Source organism: Passer domesticus, chromosome 2 (assembly GCF_036417665.1).
Source record: "Passer domesticus isolate bPasDom1 chromosome 2, bPasDom1.hap1, whole genome shotgun sequence".
NCBI classification, from domain to species: domain Eukaryota; kingdom Metazoa; phylum Chordata; class Aves; order Passeriformes; family Passeridae; genus Passer; species Passer domesticus.
The window spans coordinates 75,200,763-75,226,850 of record NC_087475.1 but is presented as its reverse complement, the minus strand read 5'-3'; the positions used below and the strand labels follow the sequence as shown (position 1 = coordinate 75,226,850).

Genomic DNA, 26,088 nt, shown 5'->3' with positions numbered 1-26,088 from the left:
GCTTGAGTGATGGAAGCATTTAGTGATGGGGGAAAAAACCAACCAACCAGTAACAAAAACCTGAAATGTAAGATCAGCTACAATGTACTGTGGCTGGAAGACAGCTGAATCTGTGTGGCGCCTGAGTAAATCAAGATTAGAATAGAAGCCTGGTCCAATTCAATGCAAAGACGCTGCAGATGCAGAGTGAAATATGCAGTAATCACAGAAGGGAATTTTAAAGCAATCCAGAGACCTATACGACGAGAAAAAATACATATCTTCCACACATGGCAGTGGAAGCAAGCTGTGTTTCCTTGGAAACACTAAAACAAAAGTTATGTGACATTCAGTCAGCAGTATTTCCTGAGACAGATTTAGACCTGCATTAAAAGTTTGACCTTAGTATTACGTACATTTTATGTAAACCAGAGTAATTGCTCTGAAATGAGTAGAATAATTCTGGTACAAAATCAGGAATTTGTTTTTCAAATATGGATTGGGTTTATTCACAAAGATTTGTTTTCATTATTATTTGAAAATGGGTCTACTCTAATTCTTACATTTTGTTGATAATTTGTGACACAAATGCAGTGTGGGATTTTCAGCACACATTCAAAACACGTCAAATCAAATATTTTTGGTTCTGAGCCACCCTGAACGTCGTAGATGTAAAATGGCAAGGCAACATGTTTAAGCTAATTCTTATTCATAAAAAGCCCTATGTATGGAGCATGGCTTTCAAAAAACACAGCAGCCAGAGAACCAACATAATCATCACACAATTAAAATAAATCACCAAGAAATGCAAACTCATGCAGTGAGCATCAGCTTTCCATACATGTCACCTCAAACCTCAGAGTTTCAACAGGCTTACTGGGTTGGGACAGAAGAATATTATAAGCTAAGCTATGATTAAGCTGAAGGGAAGAAAGAACATGAAAAACATGACCATTCCCACTGGTCTCATATGTCACCTGAGAGTCTTTTACACTAATGAAGTCCTCCTCTGCCTAGGGCATGGTCATCTATATCTGTACCTTGTAAGAAGACACCAGGACCTAGATTAGTGTGCCTTAACAGTACCTTCAACACTCTGCACAACAATAAACACACACAAGATAACAACAAATACATTTAAACAGGAGTAGAGTGACTCCAACCATCAGGGGAGTAACGTATTGGAACATTCTTGTAAATAGAAGAACTGGTGAAAAAATAAAATCTGAGCAATTTTAATAGGGACTCGTTCATTTTATGAAAAATTTAGCTGCAATCACAGGAAACTGGAGCCTTTAGGGCCCTAAAATATGCAGTTACTGGGATTATAATGAAAAACAGTCAACACAATAAAAAATTTGGTTTAGTAAAGTCAGAAGAACTGGAAAAAACCCAAAAAGAATTGTTACAGAGGATAAAATGGAAAATGGAACTACCTAGAATATTGAAAATTGAGTAAGTTACAGATTGGTGTATTAGCAAGACTAGACAGAGGTATTAAAATAGTTCAATATAGCTAAAACAATGAAGAAATTAGCTCAACATAGCTACAATTCTTTAGATAGTTTACTTACCTGATAGCTGTGAGCAATTAATTTATTCTTTCCAAATTATGTCCTTGTTAATTACAAATGGGACCAATGCCCATTTTACTAGACAGAGCCTATCTGAAACATGGCTAATGTCTCTAATGTGTCCCATCAGTCTCTAATTTGCTAGAGTGACTCTAAACCAAAACTCGAGATTTGAAAAGGAGGTATTATTTGTAATGAACTTTTAAAACAGTTTATTTCGGTTTTTTTTCTGAAAAAGAGAAATAAAGTGACTTTACCAAACATTAAATACAATTAAACTCATAAAGATTTCCATAGAAAGATTGCTGTGTGTTTTACCTCCTAGAAGGGAGGGAAAACACTTACTACATTAACTGATATTATTTAAAGCAAGGTAGTGCTCTAAAAATGCAAAGGGATAAGGAAGAAAACAGGAAGAAAAAGGAAGAAGAAGGAAGAAAAATTTTAATTTTTTTTTAAATTTTAATGTTTTTTTCAAGGCTGTAAAGCCCCTTTGATGAGGGCATGAGGGAGTTATAAAAATAGATTCAAATGCAGGTGAGTGTGTGGTGAAATGAAATCAGAATAGGCACATTCAGCAGAGCAGCACCACCCTCATAGCCTTCCCCAGAGAGAGCCACTTCACTGAACACCCAGGAACACTGCCTCCTGACCCAGCAGCCTAGAAACAGCTTGTGCACTTACTATTTACAAATTTTGAGGTGTGCCTGTTAATTATCATTTTTGTTATATAGACAGAAATTCTGAAGAACAAAGTCCATGAATTATACATTCCTTGATTCTGGCAGAGATGTGGTTTTATCAGTTAAGTTTATTTTTTACATTTTACTGTGCCCAGGAAACTAATTAATTAGACTGGTACTTGGTTGTCCTATATAACAGAGAAAAATGATCCTGCCTCGAAGTATAAAGTCCATATTAAGGTTTGAGGGTTTTTTATTTGTCAAATATGAAGGTCAAACTTTTATTAAATTCCACTTCCTCCTTTTTACTCAGTCTGAAATGGATTGTGCTTCATGCAGTCATTATTATCACTCATAAATATTCTTTATTTCATTAAAGCAATCAAAATTGAACAAAGAATTAAAAGACAGATTTTGGTTGCAGCACTGCATACTTATCCTGCTAATAGCTATAAAGCAGAATTTTTGTGTGTGCCTCTAAGACTCAACTTCACCATGAAAACAACACAGACCAACCAGAAGAGGAGTACATGGGGGCTATATCCCAGCAGGTCCCTTTCCATAAATCCTGGAAGGAGTTAGAATTAATCCAGACCCTTTGCATCCTCAGTGTAAACTGAAATTTAAACCACCTTAATCCAATAAAAAAATGTATTTCTGTTTCCTCGTCTCCTTCATCCCCATCAAAAGATATAATATTCTACGAAAACACCAAGACCCAATCTAAACATGGGTTATGGTAATAATTATATATTGCAGAAGTGGTAAATCTAAAAAGCAGCATATGTAGACAGTGGATGCAGAGCTAAATTGTAAAAGGGGCAGGAAAAAAAAGGTGCACACATGTGCCCCTCCCTGTGTTTAGTGCCTCAGAGCAGAGCAGAGCACGGCATGGCACACAGACTGCGACGCTGACCAGCATCCCAGATGCCCTTTCTGGTTCTGAAGGCTCGCCCTTGCATGAAAACCTCCAAACACAGAGTACCGAGGCCAGTTTTGCCTTGGTTTCAAAAGATAGTCACAACTATCTTTTGAAACACAACTTTATAACAGTTTTGTTGATTTTTCTATTGCCTTTTCTCCTGACAGATTCAGCTCTAAAGACTCTGAAGAGCTGCCACTGCAACCCTGAGTGTCCAGAATGAGTACTGCATTGTCATGTCTTCCTCAGGGTGAACCTCTTTTTTATTTGTTACTGCTTTACATTTGTGCTTCCCTGCATTCTAGCATTGTCTTACAACAGCTTTTTTCCTGATAATACTCATTTGCCATTAAATCTTACCTATTAAAAAAAACAAACAAACAACTTGGTTTAAATGGTATAATTTTCTTAGGTATTCTTAAGGGCTTTTAATTGGAAGAGCTTTCTGTTGTTCATGCAGATGGATTCAGCTCAAGTTTGTTGACTGGATCTGAGAACAAACTATAAATGGTTTGGACTGTGAAAATGATATTAGGACTGCTGGTTGGCCTTGTATCAACACATAGCATGGCTTATCATGTGATGTTGTATTTAGCCAACATTTTCATACCAAAACAAAGAAAACATTTTGTTCTTTTTGGATATTTGAAATGGCCAAACACATCAACTTGCTCAAATCCCAGTATTGTATTTATTACTATAGCTTATCTCTCCTGTGAAAGAGTCCATTAATAAACAAATAATATTTAGACAGTCACATCATAACTGAAAAAACCACAGAAAATGTCAAATGTTATAACTACACTCTAGTCATCAAGTTATATGAGAAAAATTTAGACCTTTTAAAATATTTTTTCTCTGTGGCTCTGTCCCTTCCTACTTCCAGCACTGACAACTTCTTTTAGTTAAAGGGACAGTGAAACTCCTAAGTAACATAGTACAATGAGGTGGTTTGTGGCAGACCAGCCTCTTTACGGACATAAGGAATGGAAAAGAAAAATATTTCACATTAAAACAGCTCATCACACCTGCTGCCTTACAGGACAGGGAGCTTCGGTGCTGAGCTTCAGGAGTGAGCCCAAAAGCATAGTGCTTTTCTCCCTCCAGTCCTGGAGCAGATGGCAGGACTGCTAGATGTATAAAAAGGATTCAGAACTTCCTTTTCATACAAACTGTATTTGTTCACATCTTGGTTCAGATTTGAAGATAGAGTTGTAGTAGATTGACTCTATTTAGTCCTGTGCATTGTCCAATATATACAGTCTCTTACTGATTTACACAGAATGCTGTACAGACTTTGAACACTTAATTATACAAGAAAATCACACACTAACTGGACTATTGATGATTCAAGACATATTCTGAAAAATAAGAGAGAAGAAAATTTTATAACTCTAATTAAAACTATGTAGTAAAAGCATTAGGGGAATTTCCCAGCCAGTACCAGTAGCATCCCCAACCAGTGATGTCAAATCAGTACTAATGGCAATTCAAGACAATTCTACCCCTCATGGCTGCTTCCTCCAATGCCTACTGTCCTGAACAAAAATCTAAATTACTGAGCGATAATATTATTTTTCACCTAAGACTTTTAATGCAGTGCATATCAAATTGCTTTCCATGTCCTACATGAATGGGAAATAAAAAAGATTTTATTTGGTAAGATGGAGGAAGGAACTGTTCCATTTGACATTGACAGGCAAACTCTTCAAAGGGAAATTTTGCAAATGCCTGACAGGACACAGGTACACCACACACTGTTGCAATGGGAACTCCTAAAATCTATGTTCACTTTTCCTTTCTCAGTGTTATTCCCAACACAAGCATGTAAATAATGATATCTATGGCCTCACTACTGTTTTTCCATCTGCTGCCAGAGTGTCTACAGAAGGTGCACTGTGTTAAAAGGTACATGTTGTGATCAACTGAAGCCAATGGTATAAACAAGGATTGCACACATTACGCATTTCTGAATGCAGACATGGATACATGCCATATTTTAAATCAATTAAGATATAATAACAAATTCAGAAGTTAAAAAATTCCAAATTTTTAAATATCAACAGTGATATAGCCAAAATATGTGCTGGTGATTTTACTCATGTGATCCTATTTACTTAGCAAAAATCTTTAAATAGAAAATGAAAACTCTTCAATGAGAAATAAAAAAAGAAATTGAGCAAACTAATACTCTTATAAGTAAGTGCATTGGTGGATTTTCAACAATTTGCATTAAATCGTATAAGTAAAAAGATATTCTCCTTTTCAGACTCCAGTGCCAAGCAGATAAGAAAGGCTGGTATAGAATTGTTCATTCTCTCTTAAACAAAATGCAAGGTAACAGAAACTCAGACTTTCTGACTAACAATTTGATTTTATTTATATAGCATGGTTGTCGGTAATTCCAACAAAAGGTACTTGAAGGAATATATTTTTGTCTGTTTTCATCTTAGGTAAAATCCTGCCTGCCTACTTTTTCAATAATTTGAACAAATCCCATTGCATTCAATGGAGACGGGACATTTCCTCCAACAAAGATCAGCACTTTTAAGCTCTTGTGCACCAAGTTCATGTGCAAGTGCAGGGTCAAGTGCAAGACTCTCTCTGGCTGTCTCAGCTTGTTGTTCGCCTGTGTAAGAACTCATTTGTTTCCTACAGCTTTTTAGCTTTTTTTCAAGTCCCTATGTTTTCCAAAAATATATCTGTAACAAACGTATTAACAGTAAATGGGTCCCAGTAACTAGGACACTCAGGTAAACTTTTCAAGATGTTTCTGACCCCAGTTTAAAACAAACCTTCCACTCCCACTCCTCTGGGAGAGGTTATTTTAAATCTAGATCACTTTCACGAACAAGAACAGAAAGTTATATTATTAGATTCTTCTCACAGATCTGCAGTAGCAGATTGACAAATACCCTTTACCGATACATTTCTTCAAAGGGAATAAACCTATAAATTAAATTAATTTCTCAGTCTTAATTCTGCTAAGGGGAAGATGGGTTTACTAATGGCCTTTACAATCTGCCATGGGATATCAGTCCTGTTCAGCAGAACGCCTTATTTCCGTTAACTTAAGTGGGAAAGCACCAGGCAGCCAAACACAAATGCTTGAGGAATTATGCAGGAAAAGATCTGTTAAGCTTAAACACTCAAGGCATTTTTTAGTGATTCACACATCACTTCTTTCAAAGAAGTAAGCCTCATGCTTTTTAATCTATGCAGGGATCAAAAACTATATATTTTTTTCTAATTCCGCAACACATCATCAAACACTGATCATCTGTACAACTTTCACTTCAGCAGACACAATTCAGAAACACATGCAGATTCTCTAAAAATGCTAATAACTCTTCAGCCTGATAGGAAATGGAATCTGTTTTTCCTTCGCGTGTAATCCCTCTGCTTCCCCAGTCATGGGCGAAAGCTCTGCTTGAGCAGCAACCACTAACACTGCCTGCACAACCCACTGGATAAAGCAATTAACAGAGGGAAGCTTAAGGCATTTCTGATCTGGCAACCAGCTATTTCTGTCATAAATTTGAATACTGCATAGCTGGGGAAAGTGTTACAAAAAAGTCTCCATTCAGGAAAGGACCCTCGGCAGGAAAATTCACTTGCACCTGCTTAAAGAAGACTCCTGAGTATCTGCTCCTGAGAAGACTATTCAAGGGCATGAAAATTTGCAGTGGTGTTTCCATTACTTTGGATCACTGACTGGCACAATTCTTTTCAAATAACAGGGCTATCACAGTTAAAGGGTTGAGTCTTCTCACCAGGCTAGGACCTGGAAACCCTGAAGAACCTCTATGTTCAAGGAGAAGCATATTGCACATGTAAGCCTTGCCTACAGAGAGGGCATGGGGATTCCCTTTGCTCCAAACTGCTCGTGAAATGAAGGGAATAACAGAAAAAGGTAGTCAAACAGAGAGGTACATGTCCCAGAAATACTTTTTCATCCAGTCTTCATAGCAAGGGAAGAGCCAGGGCCCTGGTTTAGAGAGCTGGTTATGAACAGCAGAGAGTACGAAAATGAGTGAAACGGTCAGAGAAGAAGACAGCTGTGCTCTTTGCTTTGCATTTAGTCAGCTCATTTAACTGCTCATTGATACAGTTAATTTGCAACATAATTTTAAAACATATTATTCTTCATCACAGCTCTTTGTTTTGGGAGAAAGTAGTGCTAGTTGTTGTCTACTACAGAATTTGACTGATCTGACTCAGTGATGCTCACCTGCAACGAGACTGGGACAAGCTGAACGGAACAAAAGGGTATCTGAAACAACTTCAAAAAGCAAGAGCACTTCTGCAGGACTCAGGCATGCAGCAGTGGTCCTCACTCAGATGAGATATGGAAGAAGCCTGAGGTCTGAAATGGAGCTTCCAGCTGAGAAACAAGAGCTCACCCAGATGTACAACATCCCTTCCTCGATGGAATCAGTCTGGAGGCAGACGCACTTCTGTAAGATCATTAGCTCCTAACTAGCCATTCACACTCTAGAAGAAATCTGGACAACTTCCATGCCCAAGGACCTCCTGAGGCTGCTTTCCTGGTGATATGATTAGGCTGCTGACCCGCTGTTGGGGAAAGCTGCAGCACTGCTTGGCCAACAGCCCCTGGCATCAGCATGCCTGGGGCATCACATCACACAACAAGCCATGACTTGGCTCCTCATTCACTGGCTACACAACACTAGAGGTGGATGGAGCTCACCCACAAATTCCATCAAAATACCACAGGGTGTATTTTAGAGCTCCTTGTGTGCCCATTATACTCCTGGCCAGCCCTGCCTATGGTGAGCTCCATGTGCTGGAGCAATGGGCTAACACCTCCTTCCAAGTTTCACTCAGCAAGACTATTCCCACAGAGGCACCTTCTTTGAGTGAAGATTCAATGCCAAGAGCTTTGCTGATAGGATATTTCGTAGAGAACATTTTTAGCCATGCCACAAAAAAGCCAACAGATGAAATTTGTCATTTCATCATCTCAAACACCTCACTCAGGTGTTGCTTCCCTTAGCAGACTGCATGTTAATTCCTTGTATATTATGAATTTGCAAAACAACTCCTGCTTATTAAGATATATTAAGATCTATTATAATAAATATTTCCATGAAAACCTCTTAAAACAGTATTTTGGATCTGCCCTATTTTCTTAGATATTCTTTGGTCAAATTCTACTTGACTTCATATGTAACTTATATCCTTATCCAGTAATCGCTCAGAGCAGCATTTGACAACTTCACTGTAAGATCTCCTAGGGAATGGAGCCTTTGGTTTAGCCTACAAAAGGCATTTGTAGCTTAAAACAAATCCAGAAATAAACATTTGGGTGGATGATCAATCAGCTCTTTCACCTCAGTTCTAGAGCTGTACTTTGGCTTAGATGCAAAACAACATGTTAGTCACTTCTGATTATTAATTGGTGATTTTTTTGGACATTTCCCATAATTAATGCTACAATCTCTACTTTTACAGTGGCTATAGAAAGAAGTCTTAAAATGTCAATCAAATTAACACATTCAAAAATACGAAGCTTATACAACATTTTAAGTCACAATTTGTTGAATAGTAAATTCCTTTTTTAGACAAAAAGGCTTTTTTTTCTAAAAAAGAAAAGACGAGGATTATTTATGATTGCATCTCTCTTAAACTAAAAAAAATCAGCAATACAGCATTGACGACATTAACGGCTCCTATTTAGAAACAAAAAAAAGTCTAATTCCCAGAACATGCCATATGGATCACTTCTGTTACCAAAAGTTTCATACCCAAGGCATTTGTAGGAGCAGTCACCAAATGTATTTTCTGCCCATCATCATCATCATCATCATCATCATCATCATCAAAATTTTTGGGTTGGAAGGGGCCCTAAGACTATCTAATTATCTGCCATGGACAGGGATATCTTCACTAGACCAAGTTGCTCAGAGCCACATTGAACATGGTCTTGAACACTTCTAGCAATGGAGCATCCACAGCTTTCCTGGGAAACCTGTGCCCCACCACCCTCACAGGAATGAACATCTATTCTAAACCTATTCTCTTTTCACTTTAAAGCCATTCCCCCTTGTCCTATCTCTACATGCCCTTGTAAAAAATCCCTCTCCACCTCTTTTGTAAACCCTAAAAAGGTACTGGAAGGTGTTATAAAGTCTCCCCGGAGCCTTCTCTGCTCCAGGCTGAACATCCCCAGATCTCTCAAGCCAAATGAGACTTTTATTTTCTTCTCCTTACTCAAAATAAATACCTTCTTCCAAAGCAATCCTGTTGAAACTGGGCTGATGATAACTAGTAAGGCAAATCAAGATGTAACATCTGTTACCCTGAGCAAAGGTACCAGGTTTTGGTCCCACAGAAGCAGCACAATACACTTAGTTTAGAATAGTAATTTCATCTGAGTTATCAGTTAGGGGTCACAAGGTCATGACCACAGCCACTGGTACCTCTCCTTGGTTTTATGCTGTCATCTTTATATTCTTTGTTTTTACCCAACTGCACACCTGAGTACACCAATACTCACAGAATGAATTGGTAATGTTCTACTAAAAAAATGTGTAATTTCTGGACAGTGCAAACAGTGGGCTGCTAGGATGGTTCTTCAAGTCCTGCTAGTCCAGTGTGGCACCCTGGTGTGTTCAACACATTCAGTGAGCCCCAATATAATTATATAACACCATGGGAAAAAAACGGAATTGGAGCAGTAAGTGAGTTATTTTTAAATACTGTTTATGTATTTGTTAGTGTTATTCCCATGTCCATGGAATTCTCTGTGGAGTTCCCCATCACCCAAAATGGTTCCAAAAGCCTTTCAGGACCCTCTGATGCTGCTGAACATAGCTAGGAAACCTCTCAGAGGTCTCTGCATTTTTGGCTGACAGAAAATATTCTCTGTTATTTTATGCTCCTATTCCCAGGAACAAATGCCAGAAACTGAATGTTCAAGACACAGAACAGAAGTTCTCCAATAACTGAATTTGAAGCCTTCCTGAGCAAAGAGGAAATAGACTGAATCAGCAGTCCTCTGAGATGAGTGAGAAAATTTGATGCTCTTTTAATGATATGTTCCATGCCTCTTTCACATGGAAATTAAACAACACTGCTTGTCTGCACGGCACTCACATCACTGCTTTAGACAATATTTTTTAGCAATTTTTCCCTTAAAATGAAAAACTAAATACAATCCAGTGAAGCTGAAAAATCAAAGTTCTTTCAATATGAAGTATCTCCTTTAATACCTGCCAAGCACTGGTATTTGTCCCCTTGGGTCTTAGTGGAGCTGGAATTAACACAGCCTCATCTGTTCTTTTCTTGGTAGTTCTCCTTTACTGGCAGTAACAGAACTCTGAGAATACAGGAGCTCTTGATTACTTTTGCCTGATTTCTACCAGGTGCAATGACCGTGGAGGCAGAATGTACTTCAACAGGGGAGTCATCCAAAAGTCTGCACAGCAAAGGACTCTGAGCTTGCCACAGCAAGCACAGCCAAAACAATCCCCAGGCTCTGTTAATCCATTCAAACATTCCCTCTGCTGGGTGCCTTTAAGGTAGCCAAGCAGAAAATGCCAACAGTTTTATATTAAAAAAAAAAAGTAACAATTCTATTAAGTTAACCACTTAAAATAGAATTAATTTAGCATTCACTGGAAAGTGTTATATGAATAGAAAAAATCAGCCTGTGCTGTATTGTATGAGATCAGTTTTAATATCATCCCTTTCTAAGCCAGGTTGTCCTGATAAGAAGAAGCTACTGGACAACTAAAATAAAACAACACTGCTTCTAGAGGGGTGGGATCAAAAGGAGAATTAAGCTGCAAAGACCCCTAACACCAGCGGAAGGAGGGAACATAAATGCATCCCCTGATCCACACCTGGTGCCCATCCTGCAGCCCATGCCTCACCACCACTGAACTTCCCTGCTTGAACAAAGCCAGAACAGCACCATGAGCCGAGGTGCTGAGAGGGCCTACCCCATCACAGACAGAAAGGAAAACAAGTCTGCCCCATTTTACTGTCTTCCTCTAGCCATGGGGCATGACTTCACTTTGGCATAGGCGTATCTCCGTTCAACAGCCATGAACGAGTACTTTGAAGTTATCTCAGTTTGAGTGTCTCTGCCCATTAAAATACCTGCTTAAGAAATTGATTCAGTAATAGACTGTTTGTAAATTTCGGGTCATTCTTCAGACTCTCCCAAACACATCACAGGCCAAATATTTTTATGCTCTAAGCTTTTATTTTATGAATCTTCAGAGACGGTTATCTTTGAAACCTGTCAATGTAAGCCATCTTTTTTTTAAAATGCTTCAACATATTATCTGTACTGTCTCAAGTCCAATCCTTTTGACCTGCATCTTCATCAGAACAGACATTTTTAAAGCTACCAGTTCAGCATTTGAGGAGAGAAGTACAAGACTGAAGTACTGAGACATGACATGATCAGATCCTACCAACACCAGTGCTGACAGAAATCCACTACAAACCCTCCACTGGTATATTCCTACAAAGATGTTGTCATATAGACACAGAAAATAATAGCTGAAATTGTTTCTATGAAGATCACACAATAACTACATAACAGCCCCTTCTAAGAAAGGGGGAAAAAAGGATAAATCTCTAAAGTGTCAAAAAAAGAGAAAGGTAATGTGAAAATGAAAATGAAGTATGTTTTCATTCCTGTGATGGTTGCATAAATGATGCTCTTCCAGTGAGCCCACAGCAGAATGAGAATCATTATAGAAAAAGCTGCTGTCTAGTGTGAACAAGAAGATTGATTTCTGTTCTTAGAAAGAAAGAAAGAAAAAGAATAAACCCTAATATATAAAACTCACAAGGCAGACAGAAATTACATTATTCAAAATGTTGAAAATGATATTTCAATATGCCTTTATCCAGGACCAAATTTTAAATTGTTTACATCTTGCTGAGGTGTCGAAGTACCAAATGTTTATTATTTGTTTGCAATCCGCAAAAGGGAAATTTTTTTGTCTTTTTTAAGAGGAAAATTATGTGTTAGGAATATCTTGCATGCTTGTCCTGTGCCTGTGGAAAAAGAACATTTAATTCTTTTCTCAGATAGTCTAAGTATAAAAGCCGAAGGTTATTGACAGGAACAAATAATATAAATATTATTTATATGGGTTAAGTTGTTTCACTCTCTTTAATCATGACAATATGAGGGGGGTACTATATGCTTTTTTAAAGGAAATGCATCTTAGATGTTCTGGCTGGAGAGAATGTGAATATACATGGTTATAAAAGGCATATTCAAAAAAATAAAGAATGAATCAAACTACAAAATTTGGGGAATCCTCACAACAGCACATTACAAATCTCTATTTTTTTCTTTGTGATTGCTTAGCACAGGCAGAAGAAGCTGGGCTCATCCCTGTGCTCCCTCTAAGCAGTACCTTTGTGGTTTATGTAACTTCTACATCTAATATATTGCTTAGAGAGGTAAATTCTGCCTCAGCATGCACTAAAAACCCTCAAGTGGTAAAGGAATATTCCCAGAGGAGCAAATCCAGTTACCCAGCCACTGGGTCTGCCTGGCTGGGCTGTACACTTGAACTGTGACTCCGTCCTCAACGTTGTAAAGAATTGCAAAGGCTCATCCTTTCTGAGTGAGGGCTCCGGCCTCCTCAGCCTCTTCAGCACTGCAGAGCACAAGCTGAAACAATGATCAGCACTACTGGCATGGCTCACCTGCCTGGCTACAGGTGATCTGCTGCTACTGACACTGCCAGTCTCCAGGAAGACCGTGGAGTAGAGCAGGGTGAGTACCACACATCCTTGGCAAGAGTAAAAGGCAGCAAAACATTACCTAGTCAAACTTATCTCCAATACTGCTCAGGGAAAGCAGAAATACCTAGCTAGGTACCAGCAAATCAGCAGTTGCTTTGGAATCCTGACTTCTGCAAATCACTATTATCTCACTCTTTCATACTACTGATTCCTAAGGCAAAATCAGCTAAGTGTTATTTCCTAGTAGTATTCCCCTGATTAGAGTTTTATGACCTTCACAATCTACAATGTCTGATTCAGCTACATTCCCAAAATATAAATAGCTCAAATGCAGGTACAAGTCTCAAGCAAAGTAATTTTCTGTTAACTGCCTATTCCATCTGGGTCCACGGCCCAGCAAAACACCAGCAAAGCTTTTGTTTCATAGACAGACTCAAAACTTCAGACTTTTGCTTCCATGGAAATAAAGCATGAAAAATTCACAACAAGATGCATGCCCAGCACGCATGAATAAATTAGTATTTAGAGTCAAACCATGCTGCCAACTATAATTTAAATTCAAAAGACTAGATATTTATGAGACATGATTGGAAGAAACAAGCTAAGTAGTCAAAAACTGGTCCAAAACTACTAAGCCACACTCAAAACCAAGCAGGCAGGGAATCCTATGGTCCTAATTTGAGGTTTGAACACAAAATTTAAGGTGGAGGGAGAAAGTGATAAGCTTCCTCTTTTGTGCGGGCTCTTTGGCCACACAGGACAGTTCTGCAAGTGACCTGGGGTAACTCAGGCTTGCCTTCAGGCATGGAGTACATTCCAGGAGTAGGGCTGGCAGAAGGTTTGGCAATTGCTGGGTAGAAGTTTCAGTTTGCTTACCACTGAAAGCTGACAACGCAAGTAGTGCCACACTTGCATTCACTGCCCCTGAGAGCAATAAACCCAATGTTTATGCTCAGAGGCACACCCAGGTGCTCTCACAGGCTCTGCCTTCCCGCCTATGCGCTTGAGACAGCTCCTGCACAAAGCCCACTCAATCCACAGGGAGACGCTCCAGCTTTTCCCCTTCTTTCTAAGTCCACCCAGCCTCCGCAAAGAAACACATCAATAAAACCCTAGCCTTACTTCATGCATTGTCACATTGCAAGTGCCAGGCAGGAAGGAGCAAGGCAAAGAGTGAGTGAATGTGCCTGCTTTAATTCAAGCATCCCAAGGAAAAGGGCTTTTTACTGACATCACACCCAATCAGATTAGATGCCATGAAAAGCACAGTCATTTAAGAACTCAGATAAGCAAATGAGGAAAAGCATGAAAATGTATTTTGAATAACCAACAATTAATTTTAGTCAGTGGAACAAAGAGGAAAAAACGCATTCCTGAAAATCAAACTGAGTTGTGTCTAAGTATTCTCATCTTGTAATGCAAAAAATTAATTAAATGCATTTTGTTCCAGTTATGACATAGTGTAGTTTAGAAACCATGCAAAAGTTTTGCAGCAAATAGAGAAGCATGGACATTTTCATGTCCAACCAGCCTCCTTATCAAAACATTATACAAATCATAAGAGGGAAGAGTTTACCATGGAGTCACATTGTTTTAACAGCCACTTCACTTGACAAAAGAATTTGGAAACATCTTCTTTGTTTTACAGCGAGTGTAAATGAGAAGGATGTATTTTAACTTTAGATTGCTACACTTTTTCAGTCCTATCACTGAAAACAGTTTCAAAATGGTATTTTCATTGGCCTGTCTTAAAGTAGAATTATTAACAATTTTGGGCCCATTTCACAATGTTACTAAAGTTCTCCAATGCACAACTGTTTGTGAGATAAGAAAGTCATGTCATCTATTGTTTCTCATAACCCACCACAATCTGTAGAAGCAGTCAAGCCAGCCAACCCAATTCATCTCGAAAACCATCAAAGTCCATACACATTTTGACAAGCAAATGGGATAATAGCATTAGCAGAAACAGAAGACACAAATTTGATTCCAAGAGCTCCATGAGCCTGCAAAGCAACGGGAGCTTAGTGTCAAAAGCTGACTGACTATGATTAAATCAGGTCTAGGAAAAAAATTAGAATTCCTAGATCATATGTGACAGATGTTCCTTATGCCGGAATGACTTTCAGGCCATTTCATTTTAATTTTATTAGGAGAAGAGGAAAAACAGTTACAGAGCAAAAGAAAAACACAAGATTGTGTACACTGGGTTTTAAATTAATCTGCGAGTGTCAGGACGGCTTGTCTCATTCAGTTGGTCCAGACTAAAAATACAGAAGAAGGAGATAAAGAATTGACTCTCAGTATAAAAAGGGGGACAGCATACTTCCAGCACTTAAAAAGCACTACTTTTTTACAGTTTCCAGTGATCAACAAACACACTTGGGAAAACACACTGGGAAAGTGCTTTGCTGAAGCAAGGGGCAAGCAGGCTTCTTTACCAGCTGTTTTACTCCATATTCAATGTCCACATCTGGCTGAAAGTTGCCAGAGGGGTCTCACATTCACAGTTGCTAATAAACAGTAGACCTTATGTCCACAGGATGCCACAGAAGCTGACAGTATGAACTTCTCCTGGTTCAAAAGGTGCTAGAAAAAATCCTGGAGGTTTGGTGCTGAGGTGGCTATTCCACGCCACATCCTGGATACCACTGCAAGAGGATGTGCTTTCCTCCCGTGAGAGCTAAAAGGGCAGAGAGTATTTCACAGAGAGGAACACTGCAGCCTTGAACTTTGTCTTACCTGTTTCACAAAGGGTTCTCTCTTGGTCACTGTGAGAGTCAGCATGCTGGTCTGCATGGACTTTTCGTCATTGAATCACTGAATATTCTGAGTTGGAAGAGACCCACAAGGATCATCAAAGTCCAACTCCTGGCCCTGCACAGGACAGCCCCAAGAGTCACACCATGTGCCTGAGAGTGTTTGTACGAGTGCTTCTTGAACTCTGTCAGGCTGGTGCTGTGACCACTCCTGGGAAGGGTGTTCCAGTGCCCCGCCACCTTCTGGGTGAAGCACCTTTTCCCAACATCCAACCTAAACCTCCCCTGACAGAGTTTCAAGCCATTCAAAAATCTGAATTATATGCAGCATTTGGAATTTCTGCCAATATAAATATTTCAGAGGGTCATTTTTATCAAACCCAGTGTTTCATATTTTAAACATTGTATTAGAATTTGTAAGGTAAACTTTTTTCCTTCATAAAAGTACTTTATGTCTAAAATTACTGAAAAAAAAATTAACTCATATATAAATAAAAGTATTTTTTTGCCAGAAGACATTTTGCTGAACTGTTAACTGGGAAGTTATGCTTTTAATAAAATATTTAAAGCAAATACATTTCATCAGAAAAAAAAGTCTGGACACCTCCAGTAATGCAGTTTAAGGTGCCAGCTTTATTCTTAGGTAATTTCTAAAGCGCCCAGATTCCTAAGTCAAAGGCCAGCAAGTATCCTTAAAAAACTGATTTATTTCAAATGTGAAAAAGGGCTTTTAGTCTGAGCTGAAGAGCAGCAATACAGGGAAAATACAGATGCACAGCATATGGCAGGGAACCTGAAACTCAGTTTCAGAAATGTGGGCTCAAAAACTGGTGGGCACACAAAGTGCTGGCAGGGCTCATCCTGTCACTCCATGGACCAGGAGGGCAGGGTCTGGATCGAGGTCTTGAGGACAGTGGGTCCCTGCAAGGGCAGCCCCATCTCCTCTCAATTGTCCAGCACTGAGGGCTCACCAGGGGCACGTGAGGAGAACGTGCCAGAAGAGTGAAAGCAGGAGAGTCATTCCTTGTGTTCCCATTCAGCTAAAAATTGAAGCAGCTCCAGGCACCTCAGTGTACTGTCAAGGAGATGAGTATTTATATCATGCCACAGATGGCCTTGCTCATCACTACAGTCTGAAAATGACTGTGCTCAGGATGTACCTGTTGGGAGCTTCCAGCCCCTGTCTGGTCAGGAAATGGTGGGGGACACCAACCTGCCCTGCAGCACCCTCACTGCTGGGTTATCTCTCCCTCCCATGCCAGCACCTTCACCTCAGTGGATGGGCTTGGCATGGATTTCAGAACACTCCATCACACAAGTTCAGACTCAGCCCTCTTAATTTAACTTCTTATCCCACATGTGACTCCACTAACATTCACTGAACTTATGTGCAGTACAGTCGTATTAACCGTGTGTGAAGCTGTAAGAGATCAATCCCAAATGGTAAACTGTCTCAATAGATTTATGCTTAATTGTTGCAATTGCTCCCATAGAGAGGGATGTAGAATGAGTTTCCTTAGAGAGGTTAAACGGCAAATATTGTCCTTGATATTTTGGGACAATATCCAAAATTTGGAAAATCTAACTGGATGCTAGTTAAGGTCTCTGGTTAAACACACACACACACACAAAACCAAAAATTAGAGTGAAATGTGAAAAACAACAGAATGTTTGTATAAGAAGTAGAGCAACAGGGCCCTTCAACATCTGGGTAGTACCATACCATAAGAAAAAAGCCAATAACTAACATTTAGCTGCATGAGAAAACAGGAAACATGGTGTTGGAAATCATGTTTAAGTCTAGGTGTCCATGTTCTTCAGGTGGAGAGTCCTTTTTTTTTTTTTCTGCTTAGTCCCTAGAACAATGGGATCCTGTAAATGCTGTGAGCTCCAAGGAATAGCTGGTGACATAAAAATTAACAAAATTTTGCTGAGATATTAATGCATGAGGCTGTGCTTCTGCAAAGGTGCAATACAGCTCTGCTACCTATCACCCAGACCTTACAGGCCTCATGCCAGAAATTTAGCATAGTATTATTTATTCCAATTATTCAAATACCAGTAAATTGAAACACACAAATGAGACTTTAATTAAACTGGACAAGTATTCAACACCCTGAAAGCCAGGACAGGTGGGGTTGGGTTTTTTTTTTGTTTTTGCGTGTAGGTGTTTAGTTAGGAAAAGACCGTGATTTGTGACTTGCTTTCATCTGAACACTGGTGTCAGGACTAAATGAAAACTGTTTTCTTATTTTGTCTTTCTCACTGCCAGTCTGAAAAAAATATATGATTTATGCATTGAAATTAAAATAAACATCTTTAGACAAGAGGCTGGAACAGCCTCTGTTCATTGCAAAGCCTTTGAATTTTTGGGGTTTTTTAATGCAATAAGACATCTGAACAGATTCAACACTGCAGCAGAGTTGTCTGGGTCACATGCTTACAGCTGCCATTGAAGGTAACCAAGCCTGAAAAGTGTCAGTTAGTGCAGAGTCAGATTTTTTTTTTTTTTTAAAAAGATAAATAGCTCTAAGTGGGATGTGATTCCACTGTGAACTGAATAGAGGTGTGTGGCAGAGAAATAGGGAAATGTCTAAGTCAGTTACTGGCAATTTTTAAGCAGGGTCATGCTTACAGCCAGTGATCTACCTGCCTAATATTCAACTTCCAAACAAGTCCTGGCAAATTGAAAAGAATTCCAAAATGAGTGACACGAGCTATGGGAAAATAATACACCATGCAGTTCCCAAGGCCCAGTCTACTTTTTTTATCCATAAAGGACTTTTATGGATAATGACATGACATAAACTGTATTGCTATGTCGCTCCTCTCAAAATCTATGTAAGCAAGTCAACCACAGCCTATGAATCTGTGCAACTTCTTTTTTTTTTTAAAGCGAATATCTAGCTAAATGCATCATATGCTGAGCTTATTTTAACTATTCACAAGCCAAAAAATTTTGAACGTGCTTATCAAAGGTGTGAGACAGAAGAAAATACCTCTTCAGATAAACTGATGTTCTCAAAGTAATTCCTATGCCTGAAGCACAACAGTTCCCCTTGCACCTCACCATCACACTTTTGCCTCACTCATGCCTCACTCTTCCAGATCCAATTTTTCTCCCAACTGCTGGCAGTCCCTTGCTGCCATCCTCTTCCACCTGCTTCTCTGGTGTTAGGACTGCCTAATCTAAAATCCTGCCTCCAACAAGCCCCACTCCTGCCACTTCTCCTAAAAGCAAGCCATAAGCATGTGAAACCTGTCCAGGTAAGAGAATATTTCGTGTGTTTAACTTAAATAGGGAAAAAAGCTTTGAAAGGTTCCTTCCCCCACCTAAACCTTCTTCCTCTTCAGAGCGATCTACAGCAGATTGATGAAGAGCAGAAGCCAGTCAAAGGGCTGTGACTGTCCTGGGAGAGGGGAAGGTTTCTGACAGGGATAGGTGTGTTCTGCCTGAAGTATCATGAAACCAGACTCTTTCAAAGGAGAAACAAGTGTGTCATAAGGTAGCTCAGAACCAACACCTCCACTCCTTTCACACCTCATTTCCTTCTTGCAATTAAAAGTTAGGGTGACACTGAGGACAGACTCTGAAAAATAAACTCCATTTTGGTTTTAAGAAGGTTGAATTACAACAACTAATACAAAATGAAAAGCATCAGTTTGTTGCTTTGACTTGGACCCCTGGTGCGAGGACACGAGGCTTGACTCCATGTGATCAGAAGGCTGATTTATTATGATATATATTATACTAAATACTACATTACAGCTATACTAAAAGAACAGAGAGAAGAGATCAGAAGGCTACAAAGACAAGAATAGAACAGGAATGAATAACAAAAATCTTGTGACTGCTCACAGCCTTGGCACAGGTGGCTGTGATTGGTCACTGATTGAAAACAATCCACATGGACCAATGGAAGATTCACCTGTGGCACTCCACAGCAGCAGATAGTTATTGTTTACATTTCTTTCCTGAGGCTCTCAGCTCCTCAGGACAGGAAAAATCCTAGCAGAGGCTTTTTCCCTAAATTATCATGGCAACACCAGTTTGTTTCTCTTGGGGGAACATGTTATTTCCAGAGGAAAATACACCAGACATATGCTTTCTGGTGCCAAAGTATAGTGCCAAAGAAAAGCTGGAAATACAGCTGTTGTAAGAAGCAACTATATTTTGAATTATCATAGCATCATAGAACCATAGAATGGTTTGGGTTGGAAGGGACCTTAAAGATCACCCAGTTCCACTTAGGGCAGCAGTATTTCCAAGGCACCCACACACAGACTTTCAAGCCTTTAAGCAAGTTTTAATGTTAGCATTAAGTACAAGTACCTTGGTGCATAAAACCCGGAACCCTACTTCACACCAAAAAACTTTCCTGTAATTCAAGGATAGGTATTGAGATAAATTCCATCCAACCACTGAAGAACTCCACACTAAAGACATGTTCTCAGTTTACTCAGCTGTATGCATTGAACTCAACACAGAGCTCACTCGTTAAGATAGCTCTCTCCTAAAGCATGGAGGAAAGATGCAGTGTAGGAGGACAAGAGCCTATTTGAATGACTTGGAACACAATAAAACTGGCTTAAGTGATACTCAGTTGCACTTACAGCTCTGGTTTTTTTGAGTGCAGGATGAGAGGTAAAAAGAAACCTAAAGGAAAGCAGCATTCCAAAATAGGGAAATAAGATATAGTAAGATAGCAATGAGAAATCTACGGTGAGAAACTTTCAGAATAAACACTTCAAGCTGGGCCCTAGTAAATGGCTTAAAACTATTCTTATCATAATATAGCTGGAGTGATATTAAGGATAAGATACAGGTATTTTGTATAATTCCTCACCCTTTTATTCAAGCTGTACTATTCAGCCCCACTGTGCAGAATTTTCTGAATGGAAATGTCATGATTTGCTACAACTTCAGAGGCAAAGCTTATAAATAATCTAGAAAAATACTCACTTGGCTAGGGAATATCACTTAGCCCCTGTTTGCAAGGCGTGAGTGGGCTTTCCAAAGGACTTGAGCTGCTTTTTTCTGAGCAAAAAATCCTCTCCCACCAAGCACATCCACTTCCAAATTAACATTCTTACCTTATCTTTACTTTCAGAATCAGAATCCTCAAGTTTGGTCCGGATGACAAAGGGTGTAGATAACCTCAGGAGAACTCGTTCAAAAGTGGCACTGATTTTAGGAGAGACTATGTCAAAGCACTCTTGGAATTTCAGCGTTTTATGAGTGTCACATCTGAGCTGCTTCCTAAGACCTTCTCCAAGCTGGAGAAGGAGCATGTTTGGATCAAACATCAGGTGAAAGGGGAAAGCTCTGCAGAAGGTGCTGATACTAATCCTCAGGTCTAAGGGGGACTGGGAAGTTCCTGGTGGAAGTGCTTTTGTGGTATTTGCATTTTCATGTTCTTTGATAAGGAAAGTCAAACAACTGCAGTTCCCTGGGTTTGTCCCCTCTGAACACAACTTTTCATTTGTGACCTGTTCTACTTCTACTTCCAAGCGGTAAATCTTCTTTGCTGCTGCTTTTATCATTCCTGTCATTGCAAATCCCACAATCTGATGGGGGTGAAAATAATGAAGCATGAGATTGCCTTCAGGGAGTTCTTTGCATAGGAAAGAAGGAGATTCCAAGGTGGCCTGTCTTCCAAATGAAGTTCTAATATGCTCCAGCAAAGCATCAAAGCCATTGAAGAAGTCTTGAAGGGTCCCACCTACAGCTCGAAGAACTCTTTCATTCTCCTCAAAGCAGATATTGAAGAATTCCTCCCCAAACTTTTCTTGCATTTCCTCAAACTTCAGACCTATAGGACAATAAGACACTAATATCAACAACATAGCATTGTTACTGTGTCACATTTTCCCTTTTTGCCTCTATTTGCCCAGGATTTTCCCAAAACAGTGATAGCAGCTTTTTCACTAGATACCCATCCATAGGTTTCTGTGGTGGTTGGGAATAACCCTAGAAGCCATTTTTTTTTAAGTCCTCATTGTTTCAGCTTGCTGTCCCAGCCAGTTATTGGTGGGCTTGTTTCCTTTTCCTCACTGTTACAAAATTAACCAGGTGTTTGTATTGTTTTAAGATGTAACAGAATAAAAGGAAGTATATATCAATTGTCTGTGAATTACAATTATCCAGAGTTTTCAAAGGAAATTAATCTGGGAATTAACAACATCGTTTCTTCACCACACTGAAATCATACAGAATTACCTGTCAGTCAACTAGTGAAACACCTTAAAATTTCTCTTGAATTTGAACAGAAATGAAGGGCAGTTATTTCTTTCCTGAGAGCATAACAGGCCCTTTATTTTAATGTGTATTCAGCATGCTTTATAACACTGGTGATCCCAGAGGATCACTGAACTTCTCATTGTTTAGACTGCTTCTAGGCTTTCAATTTGGGCAGAACAGAGTGGTTAGTGACTTTTATACCTGAGGTATAACAGTGGACAGAAGTCATGTTGTTTGCAGACAATAACCTTTTATAATCTCAAGGCATTGTCTGAATTGGCTATGTACGCAGGCATAGTTAACACAATCAATATTCACAAGGGATTTCAGTGCTCCCCAGCTTTACATTACTAATAGCAAATTAAAATGCATAAAATTACATATATAAATATGACAACATCAGAACATGACAAAGCATATTTTATAGAAGAAGTAATAGCTATAATTTGGGAAAGTTCATTCAAATGCCATTACTCATAAAGAAATTTGGTCACTAAACTAGGTTATTACAAAAATATTCCCAGGATCTTTTATGACCACAGATGGTCAGCTCTGCAGCTAAGCCAAAAGAAAGTACCTCTGGTACACAATGCCCCCTAATATCCTGACTCAGAAGACTGTGTGCCAAATCCTGACTCATTACCATTACGCCTGCATAACATGGTATTGTAATAGCTTACCAAAAATACTCACTATAACCCAAAAAGAATGAAATTCTAGCCCATATTAATAGCAAATAGCTAAGAAATCATCATATTAATATGTATGCACAAACAGATATTCATACTTTTAAATCTCATTGCTCTTTATAGTGAAATGTGAGCAACTTTAGAAGTCTGTGTGTAAAAGTAAGCAGTCTGGCAGGGACACCCAAGGCTGTAAGATTGCAGAGGGGAACAGAGCAGCACCAGAAACCCCTGGGCTATTCATGCAAATGGCCAAATACATCCCACAAAGCCACCCAAAAGACAGCACAGGTGAACTGCCTTTCAAGTGCATTATACAAAGACAGTGGAGCAGCTGCCCTGGCGCCACTGACTGCAAATGAGGTTTGCAGAACTGATCACTCCTGGACTCTGCTGCCACATATGCAAGCCTCACCTCATTATCACTACTGGGAACTCTGCCTCAGTAATTGGCCTGAGGTTTTGCTGATTGTCTTAGATTGGTCTGGTTGTCCACCCCGGAGAACTGGCAGTTCAGTCTGGGTGCAATATACTGACTCCAAGCAACATGAATTAAACCTGGCTCGAGGACATCCCACTACTTTTAAAAACATTTGAGCTTTGAATTGAGTTACACACAGTACCAGCAGAAAATCAGATCAACTCTAATAGAAAAATAGATATGACCAAACTCAACCAAACTGCTGGTCTATGTTAGTTATGAATTTTCACTACAAGAACAGACATTATAATATACTAAGACAATTAAACTAAGTCAAGCAACCTTCAGAACCAAAAATCATAATGTTTCTATCAATGAAGTTTCTTCCTTAGCCTTACCAACAAAACAATTTTTGCATGAAGCATGATGTTTATCTTTGAATAAAAAATACTTATTCAATAAATTCCTTGTTACACAAACACACACAGACTATTTTTTCTGTATTTCTCTGCAAAGCTATTGTCTTCAGTGATGCCTTTGTGTAAAGCTGCACAAAATATTCAGTATGTGTTTTTACTGAATTATTCCTGCCTCTCTTACTGAAAAACATTATGAAGAGATGCTCACCTAGCACTAATTCTGTATATACTTCAGTATAACCTTTTCATTTGTTACCATATAAATGATCCTAATCTTTTGCAAGTCTTCTGTAGATTTTCTCCCTACCTATATTTCTACACATAGCTGTCGTGGTTTAAGCCCAGCTGGGAAGTAAACACCACACAGCCACTTGCTCAGCCCTCCATCCCGGTGGAATGGGGAGGAGAATCAGAAGGAAAACTTGTAGGTTGAGATAAGAACAGTTTAATAATTGATGCAAAAGGAAAATATTGTAATAATAATAATAATAATAATAGGAAATAGTAATAATTATGACAAAAGAAAAGAAACCAACACGTGATGCCCAATGCAAGTGCTCACCACCAATGCCAGTCCCTGTCCTCGTTCAGGTCACTCCCCCAGCTTATAAACTGGGAGTGACATTCTAATGGTGTGGAATGTCCTTTTGGCCAGTTTGGGTCTCAGCTGTGCTCCCTCCTAGCTTTCTTGTGCCCCTCCTCATTGGCAGAGCATGTGACACAAAAACGTCCTGGGCTCAGGATAAACACTACTTAGCAACAACCAAAACACGAGGAGATTATCAACATTATTCTCATATTGAATCCAAAACACAGCAAAGTACCAGCTACTGAGGAGAAATTAACTCTATCCCTGATAAATCCAGGACAGTACCAGACTGGGAGATAGTTTTATTGCAAGTAGAAAAACCTTCATGCTAAAAAAAATAATCCCAGAACTCACTGTCTGTGTAGTGCATGCTTTCTTACATTTAGAGACTTCCACAGGCTAGTTGTTATCTTTAACTATTGCATTCAGTATGATTTCCAATTTCAACATATATGGTACTTCCTGGGGTTTGTTTTTATGCTGAGAAAATACAAACAAAATTAAAATAATCTTCTTATAACCTTCAGATTATGCATCTATATAAAAAGTACAATCTTTTCAAAATCATCTCACATTCAGTTGTTGAACAATTGTTTTTCTCTTTGATTTTACAGTGAATATGGCACTGAAAATGTGAGTCAAATTCTGTTCATCAAAACTGACAATTTGCTATTCCATTCTTAAGAGCCAGCATCTCCATTCTTTCTTTTTCACTGTGGACCTCTGAGCAAAATTTTCATTCAGCTTCCCAGGAAGAAAGAAACATATTTGATATCTGTATGAGGGCCCAGCACTTCCAAATGCAGAGGCCACTGAACTCCTGTATCACCTCATGTATGACGCCAACACGGCTTCCTAAATGAGCACTGGTTTGCAATTAATACGGAGGAAAAGGTCTTTCCTGGCTTCACCAAGACACTCCACTAAGTGGTAGTAATACAAAATGAACCAAAAATCATCCCACCAATCTCTGCTACTCCCCAACTGAAGTAACTTGTTATTTTGAGCTTCTGCTCTTTACAAAACTTCTACTAATATAGTGAATGAAGCCCTAAAAATGCATTAGTCTCAATGTTTTTTGTTTTCCTCCTAGAGAGGGATCTACTGACGTCAGGAAGACAAATCACATCGTAACTTTAATGTTTTTTTCTTAGTAGATTCTTTTTGTTGCTTTTCCTTACAATGTCACTTTTATTCTAGTCCATATTGGAGAGAAATTAAATATGCACATAGAAAATTGAGGCAAAGCAACGACAGAATGAAAATATTGCTATAGACCTCCACTAAAAAGCACTTTTGGATTTGTGAAAAATTATTATCCTTTGAAAATGTGTCTGAAAGACACATTAAGAGAAGGGATCCTATATTTCCTATCCAGATCCAAAATTACCAAAGTCTTTAAGCACAGGTTCAAAGCACAAATTAAATATTTCACTGAACTGGAGCAGAAATAGATGACTTCATCCTTAATAACATTCTAGCAAAAGGTCTTCACTTTCTTTTCAGCAGTTAATGTAAACTGAAAACACACTACAAAATGTCAAGGAATTAATACAACATTTTTAAGTATTTTGAACATTATGAAGTGGAGAAATTAGGTAAAATCTGTTCCCATAAAGAAAATCACAAATCATAGGCTCTTGAGAAGCAATCAGAAGATAAAAAATCTGATGTGATAAAAAAATATTATGTGATGTGGAAAAAAAATCAATGCAATTCATTAACTGGTACAGCATGCAGAAGGAGTTACAAGCCATCCAGTTTTTCCTAAAAGTAAATAATGAAGACAATGACTGCAGAGTGGCCAGCATCTGACTCATATGGCATTGAAAAATACATTTTTTTCTGAGATACCATTCAGAATCTGTAAATATCAAACCTTAAGCGGCTGGAACAATTAAATATGCAATTCCAGACCTCATACTGTGAACAGAAGCAGAATTTGCCACCTTCAGTTATAGCAAGTGTCTCTTAAATGTTTTTGGATTATCAAATTTTTGGCATCAGTAACATATTTTCTTTAAACAGACCTGTGGACAGAAAGACAGGTGGCAGTTCAGAATTCCAAGGAATT

The 26,088-nt window shown here is 38.8% G+C and overlaps 1 protein-coding gene across 2 annotated transcripts in view; it reads right to left on the bottom strand.

The window, feature by feature from the left end:
- Positions 1-26,088, bottom strand: part of GUCY1A2 (guanylate cyclase 1 soluble subunit alpha 2) — a 153,470-nt gene that overhangs the window by 105,342 nt on the left and 22,040 nt on the right. For both annotated transcript variants that reach the window (XM_064409369.1, XM_064409368.1), the window contains exon 4: positions 20,753-21,471. In XM_064409369.1, coding sequence (XP_064265439.1) covers positions 20,753-21,471 — 719 coding nt within the window. The remainder of the gene's footprint in view (positions 1-20,752; positions 21,472-26,088) is intronic.